The sequence below is a fragment of the Notolabrus celidotus genome, chromosome 13 (genome assembly GCF_009762535.1).
Source record: "Notolabrus celidotus isolate fNotCel1 chromosome 13, fNotCel1.pri, whole genome shotgun sequence".
NCBI lineage: Eukaryota > Metazoa > Chordata > Actinopteri > Labriformes > Labridae > Notolabrus > Notolabrus celidotus.
Window position 1 is genome coordinate 33755833 of NC_048284.1, and position 7929 is coordinate 33763761.

At 41.8% G+C, this 7929-nt stretch overlaps 1 protein-coding gene across 1 annotated transcript in view; it reads left to right on the forward strand.

Annotated features, from left to right (window-relative positions):
• Positions 1-5514, forward strand: part of enah (ENAH actin regulator) — a 206494-nt gene extending 200980 nt beyond the window's left edge. The window contains exon 14 of the mRNA XM_034699826.1: positions 1822-5514. Within this exon, the coding sequence (XP_034555717.1) occupies positions 1822-1859 (38 nt within the window). The 3' untranslated portion in view covers positions 1860-5514. The remainder of the gene's footprint in view (positions 1-1821) is intronic.
• The last annotated feature ends 2415 nt before the right edge of the window (positions 5515-7929 follow it).

Consider the following 7929-nt stretch of genomic DNA (forward strand, 5'->3'; position numbering starts at 1 on the left):
ACAACTCCTGAGTGTTCAGCTGCAACATGGTCGGCAACTTTTCCAGAGTCTCTAAAGTTCAAAGTTGAAACTTGATGGTGGCTGAATTATTTTTGCTTTCATCAGTTTTAAAGATGAAGTTTAAAGATGACTGATTTTAGCTAGGACCCACTCATGAGTGAGATAGTCTCTGAATATTGAAGAATGATGCAAAGTAGTTCTCTGGTTTAAAGGTGACATATCACGCTCTTTTCATCAATATATTGGTCTAAGAGGTCCCCAAAACATGTCTTTAAAGTTTATGCTCAAAAAACCCACTTTGAAATCAGATTTTGGCATGCCTGAAAAACCCTCTTCTTCAGTCCTCCTCAGAACACTCTGTTTTCTCTCTGACCACGCCCCCTCAGGAAGTGGATGTTCCTCGGCTGTCCAGCACGTTGATCTAATGTTTACATGTTGGCTGAATATACACGGCTGCTCAGAGATCACGTCACTTCAACCCTCTGAATCTGATCCAGAATCTGATCCTGATGGAGAGGCGCCTGTAGCAGGACCTTTCTGAACCATTGGTCACAGATTTAGTGTTTCTTGTTTTATTTGTCAGTATGTAGATGTGTGTCTTGGTACACAGCTACATCTACGACATGTAGCTACGTGGCTATGCTAACTAGCGCTAGCACTTATCCATGATAAATAAAAATCATCCACTAGATCTTCAAATCTGCAGACGTGGGGAGTAAAACCGACCTTTGTGTTTATTAAGACAGCCTACAACTAGCATGCCTCCCTCCTAAGCTCCTTGTTAGCACACATTTGTGCAGGTAATGAAAAACAGAGGAGGGGTTGAGTTGTATTTTATACAGTCTATGGGCTGAACAAGCTCCGAGCTCTGACTCCGTGACAGACCGGATATTGTTGTTACGTAACAAAAACACTGAAGTCTGAAACGGCTCGTTTCACACACATTTACAGAAAGGTGGAGAAATCAGAACAGGGGCAGAATGGATTTTTTTCATTTTCGGGGGGTTTGTAGACATGCCAGGGACACATATTTCAGGTAGAGAACCATTAAAAAGTCCATTTTGCATGATATGTCACCTTTAAGTCAAAGTAGGCCTTACTGCTTGGTTGTGGGAATATGAATTCCAAGAGGACTACAACATCTTAACTGTGTTACATGATGATCATTTGGTTTGTTTAAAACATAGCTGATCATCTGTCTGTTCCATGTTGTGAAGTCTTGGCAGATACACTACCAGTCAAAAGTTTGTAAACACCTTCTTATTCAAACAAACAAAGCAGAATCTGTTTTATATTTTAGATTCTGTAAAGTAGCCCCCTTTTTCCTTCATGACAGCTTTGCACACTCTTGGTATTCTCTCAGTCTGCTTCATGAAGTGGTCTCCTGGACTGGTTTCTGATTAACATGAGCCTTGTCAAGAGTTCATTTGTAGAATGACTTGCCTTCTTAATGTGTTTGAGACCATCAGTTGTGTTGTTCAGAGGTAGGGTTAGTACACAATGGATAGTCCTATTTGACTACTGTTGTAATCCAGATTATGGCAAAAGCAGATTATTTCATAGTTTTGATGTCTTCAGTGTTAATCTACAATGTTGAAAATAACTAGAATAAATAAAGAAGGTGTGTCCAAACTTTTGATTGGTAGTGTACATTTGGGATATTCAACACAAGTCATTGTTTAGGAGATGACAGTCCTGCTAAAGTAGTGTGCTGGATCTTCTGCAGATGATTGACTCATCACAAACTTTGTAAATATACTCATTCTACTGAGAAAGTCACGTCCAGATGAAGATGTCTGACCTCTTGTTTTCTGTCCTCAGCCATCAGGGAGGAGCTGGGCAAGTCCAGCACAGCATAAAGGATCCAGACTCCCCTCTTCACAAAATCTTCATCCACGAGAGCCGACAGACCACCAGACCACGGTCAATTCAAGACGAGACAATACAAGAGGGGAAACACAGAACCGACGAGAGCTGAGACCGTGATGATGATGACAATGATCATATTAATGCTTGGAGAGGACTTTATGTGGGGCAGAGCAGCTTCGGACACGACAACAACAATGGACAGGGTGGGTGGGGCTGGGGAGGGGGGGTGGGTTGGGTGTTTGGGGGGGGGGGGGTATTTCTCAGATAGCGATGACTCAAAATCCACTCAACGAATCCTGTCCCTGCTGCCTCCCCCGCCCCTCCTCTCACTGAGGCATCCTGGAGGACAGCGCACAGTCTGAAAGAGAAGCTAGTGTCTTTATGCAAAGATGATTTCTCTTCATTTGGTCCTAAAATAACCAGAGAAAACACTTCAACGATATCGAACTCTTTAATAATACTGTACTAACCACGGGCGCAGCGTACGTGAGCAGTAGCATCGATGCTAAAAACCTTGTGATTTACTATCAAACAGCACGTTTTACTGAGAGAGAGTGGAGACTGGAGGACGGTAGGGATGGAAAATACGAACTTTTTTTCCCATACTGCCATAGGGGTAGCGTGTGCGTGTGTGTGCGTGCGTGCGTGTGTGTGTGTGTGAGAGAGAGAGAGAGCGTGAGAGAGAGTTTGTATAGGGGACTGACGGTCTCCTGTGAGGTCCACCACTGCAGGACACTGTAAAGCTTGTCTTCCTCAAATACTATTTTAACCTGAAAATGTACAAAAGAGAGAAAAAGTTATTTAGAAAAAAAGTATCTATCAACCATGTCTGTGTCCGTGTCCACCTCGGGCCATATCAAGTCCATGAATAACCCCGTCTGTACGCAGGGCGCTCTCTCGTCTGTCTCCTCTCTGAAGTGTCGTCTCCCTCCTGAAGAGAGCGACCCGCGCTGATGTTCCTCCTCTTTTCTTTGTTCATACTGTGGAGCGGGCGAGACCAGACGAGACGAGCAGCTGCCTGTCAGTGTAGCTCTCTACCAAACTTTATATCTGTTAACAAGAAGTGCTGATTTGCTAACACTGATTTGTCATACTCGTCTGCCGCGGCCAGCCGGACGTGTAGATAGGACTGACTTTTCCTCGCTCTGATTCGAAGACTCTCTCTCCCTTTTTTCTCTTTCAGTCTTTGTTCTTTTCGTCATATTTAGGTACAACATTTGATGCATGTATGGTTGTTTTCTTTATATGTTAAGGGTCACAAGTCTGCCAAGAAATTGCATTAATAGTCACACATTTATTATAAGCAATAAGTGTAGCATCTATTTGAAAGCCCGCCTGCACCAGTTCTTACTCCACCAGATATCCTCCATGTCTGTGTCCTTCTCGGCCTCTGGGGCCTCCACCACGAAGTTTGGTGTCAGACTGAAGGCCAAACGCGTGAACGGATATCAGAGCAACACTGTAGGACATGGAGTAACACCGTTACAGAATCACACTTTTTCAGTTTTGATATATTTTCTATAAAACTTGAGGAGAGTGTAACTGAAGCCACATTGGAGCTGAGCTGTTTTTTTTTATCCTTTATTTTTATTTTTACTGCGTTTATGTGAAATGTGCACAGGACATCCATGATGTGTAAAGGTTGGTGTCCGTATGAGGACGTGATCGTGCCATTTACTCTTTCACCAGTGCTTAGTGATGATTCTTTGTTTCTCTTTTGGCCTTTTTTCTGTCTGACACTCTGTTTTCTCTCCTGTTATATTGCACCGATAAGGGAACTGTCCGTTTGTTCTTCAGTCATCATTTCAGCCCAATGCTCTTTTTGTTCCCCTTGAAGCTCAAAGTACAATCAACCTGACATGCTGGGATCGTAGAGACTGATGTCTAAATACTGTAGCTGTTGTTGATCATATCAAGACAACTGGTGACAGTCCACCTTAACATTTCTCTTATAGTCTTGGGAACTCGAATACAATCACAGCCGGACACAGCAGCTTCTGCAGCACAAGCCAGGCTGATGAAAACTACCTCTTGATCCTCCTGCAGTTTCCACATTGACATGATATCCTAGAGTAATTTAGCATCTGTGATTTGAATCTCAAGTGGTGCATGCATCAAATTCAGAAGCAATAGAGTGAGAATACACGGCACAAGAAAAGCTCATCCAGCTCTTTAAAACGTACATGAGTGGATCAGAAGTTTGGAGACCTTTTGGGCACATGTTGTGAAAAAGAAGTCATAACTGTAATCAACACGGGACAGCATGTCCTGACTTCTGGTGCCACTATCTCAGATGACGTTTCCTAGCTTGATAAATGTGACCTTATCCAAACTGTCTTCACAGTAGGTCTTGTTACAAACGGAGTATCAGTATGTTTAAAGTTCAGGAGAGCTTGCTGAGGAGTTCTCATCATGCCTTGCTTGTGTGCTGAAGCTCGGTGAAAAGGGGTTTTCTGTCTGCCGCCGTCAGATCAACTGTGGTCAAGGGCTTGGACAATATAGCTTTGCTGCAACTGGTTTGAGAGAATCATGTTTCTCTTCTTTGCTTTGGAGTGGGTCAAGTTTTGTTAGGGACAGTGGAATGAGAAAGATGTCTGGGTTCATTCTGGTCCAGACACACAGATGCCATAAACCCAAAGTCAGGAGTTTTTGGTACCTTCTCTTGTTTAAGTCTCTTCCCTTCGCTGAAAGTAGTTTCCTCCTCTCCTCATCATCCTTCTCCAGCCAGGAAGCTCCTGTACTGCACTTTAAGACAGAAACCCACAGAGCAATCCAACACACTCTGTCTCCGATAGTTCAAAGCCTCTGTCACCACCGGTGCAGCTATCTCACCAAAGGATTCAACCTCGCAGTCTCCTGCTCAACGTAATCACTCAACAAGTCGCCTTTCTTATTTTTGTGTCATTTTGTCCAGAGATCTGTGACGTGATGGGGGCTGAAATGTGGGGAAGCTTATCTCTGTGTGAAGCTATGTGGTTTGTGCCTTGTTCCAAAGTTGCATTTAATATGTTGAAGATCTAAAGATGACTAGTAATAATGTCTAGAGACCGTCGTTCTGATCTCGTGCATCCTGTTTGGATCGTTTTGATTTGAAGGATTCCTCACCAACAAACATCTTCACTCTTTTCTTTCTTCCTTTTTTTTTATTATTTGACATAAATGTGATTTATTTCCATGCTGATGGGAGGTTGCTTTGAACTGCTCAGAAGTACAATCAAACCTTTGAGATAGGAGGCCTAAGAGGGTTCGTGAACAGTCTGAGAGGGTTTTGAAAAAGTCCAGTTTGAAAGTCCAGATAAGACTGGCTGCAGTGTTCTGTAATCCCTCACACCATTTTTAATGTCCCATTGTCCGTCTGTGTTCAGCAGCTTAGTTTTCTTATCAAGCTTGAGCACCAGTGAGATCTTCTCTGCGCTGACGGCAGACTGACGATGGAAACGTTGATATGTGTCTGTAATCCCGGTGTTCTGCTGAAGGAACAGAGAACATGATGAATCTGCAGAGGCGGAGATAGCTGGGTGGGGTTCCAGACATATTCTTTTATCATCTGCATTGTACCATACTGTTCTCATGTTAATTAGTCTTTTCTTACATGCTAACATATTGTTTTGTTTGAGCAGATTAAATAAAAATTGCAATACAAGACTCGCCCGTGTTTCTTTTAAATCACGCCTTGCTCTCACACACCAGATCCAGACTCTTATGAAACATCAAACATCATCACATCTTACAGCTTCTTCAGTCTCTACTGATTTACTCCCCTCTATCTTTCTTTCCAGACCCAACTCAGTCGAGGCATGATGGCTGTCTAACATGAGTCTGGTCCTGCTCGAGGTTTCTGCCTCTTAAAAGGAAGTTTTTCCTCACCACTGTAACTAGCTAAATACTGCGATGTGCAATGCTCATGATGGATTAAGGTGGGGTCAGACTGAGTCTTACCCTGTCTTGGTGTTGGGTCTCTGTTCATAATTTGACATAGTGTGGTCTAGACCTCCTATGTTTGTAAAAGCGTCTTGAGATAACGTTTGTTGTGATTTGGCGCTATACAAATAAAGATTGATTGATTGATTGATTGATCGCTTTCGTTCATCTCAAGTCTGAATCAAATGTCCAGAACACACTTTTGAAATCTGCAAACCTTGTGGTTAAAGAAACATTTGAACACTTAAGTTGAAGTCAAATTTTCATTCTAAGTAACTAAAACAAAACAATGTTTGTATCATTCATCAATCAATCAATTCATTCAGCAATCATGAAAAAAGCAATGACTCCAAAATCATGAATGAAAGTATCCTGAAATAGATTCTTGTCAATGCAATAGTACACTGTATCACTTAAAGTCTTACACTACTTTTCACCACTCATTATAAGACAGATGGGAGTCCACTTTATAAACAACAAAAAGTAAGGACATTTGTGTTTGTTAGATTCTTTCTTTGTTGTAACAATGCTTCTTACCTATACATTTTACACTGTTGGAAAGCCTGTGTATTTCACTTTTAAATGATGCCACATTTGAGGGATGAGCAGTAGAGCTGAGTATTTGGGTTGCGCCCATAAAAACTTAGCCAAATCTTCTCTGTCATTGCCAAACAGCTTATTCTACTGTTGCTATAGACCAGGGGTGTCCAAAGTGCGGCCCGGGGGCCAATTGCGGCCCAAGGTCCATTTATTTCTGGCCCCAAGCTTCCATATTAAAATGTCTTATTTATAGCACAGAAATGAATCCCATTCTGAATCATCTGTACATTTGTAGTTTCTTTCAAGCGCACAAACAAAACTAAAGTCAATCCAGAAACATCTCAAAAAGCTTCATATGGACTCCCTGTCTAAAGCCAAAGCACTGGGAATTCTGCAAGATGGCAATAAAGAAGAAACACAAGAACTCTTAAAGTTGACAGGTTTTCAAATTAATGTTTTTATCACGATGTGAAAATGTTCTTGATGAACTCTAAAAGTTCAGAAGACACAAAAGAGATCACAAGACAAGATACAAATTATGACATTGTGCAGAAAAGGCAAAATTTGGTGCATAAAACTAAACTTAAAACAGAACTCAGGAAAATAATGATTTTGTTCTTGAAATGTTGTCTGCTGGTCAGAAAAGTCTTAAAAACAACATGAAAAAGAAGTATGATGAAATCCAGATCGTGATCCTGCCATAGGAAAATAATGATACAATATTTTTCTCACATTGCCCGACCATTTTCCTCCAGAAGATAAAGTTTGCTAATGTATACATGGCTTGTGGAGAACTGAGGACTACCTAGTTACTGATGTATTGAGAAAAAAATGTAAATAATTGTTATCAAATAGAGATTTCATATATAACTTTTATGATTACGAAGTCTCGGTAGGAGCCGCTGGCCCTGAGGCAGTCTGACAACATCAAAAGTGGCCCTCTTTGAAAAAAGTTTGGACACCCCTGCTATAGACTCTTGTTTTGAGATTCTGGGACCCCCAGGTGCTTACAATCAGGTGCCTTCACTCTCTCTGCTAGACTCACCCTGGTTGAAATGCCAGTTCTTCCCATGTTGGATTATGGTGACACCATCAACCGTTCTGCCTCCAAATCTACTCTGCAAAAGCTGGACTCTCTCTATCACTCTGCCATACGTTTCACCACAAATGCCCATTTCAGAACTCACCACTGCACTTTATACTCCTCTGTAAACTGGCCATCCTTACACACCTGCCGTGAAATACACTGGTACATGCTCATATACAAAACTCTCCTTGGACAGTTACCTCTGTACAACACACGTTCAGCCGACCTGATCCTGCTGAAAATCCCCAAAACCCATTCAGTCATCGGTCAGTCATCATTTCAGTCTGCTGTGCCCACAGACTGGAACAATTTACAGAAAACTTTAAAACTGGTCCACTACATCTTGAAGTATCTGATAGTTAATAAGTAACTGATGTAAAATAAGTCAAGGAGAAACCTATGCTGTTCCAGACTTTCAAGGAATTTGTTTGAGACCCCCTTCCAATTTAGTGACATGCATGGACAAGTTTTGTAACCCTTAGGCTAGCAGAGCCTAGGAGGGTATAGTAGAT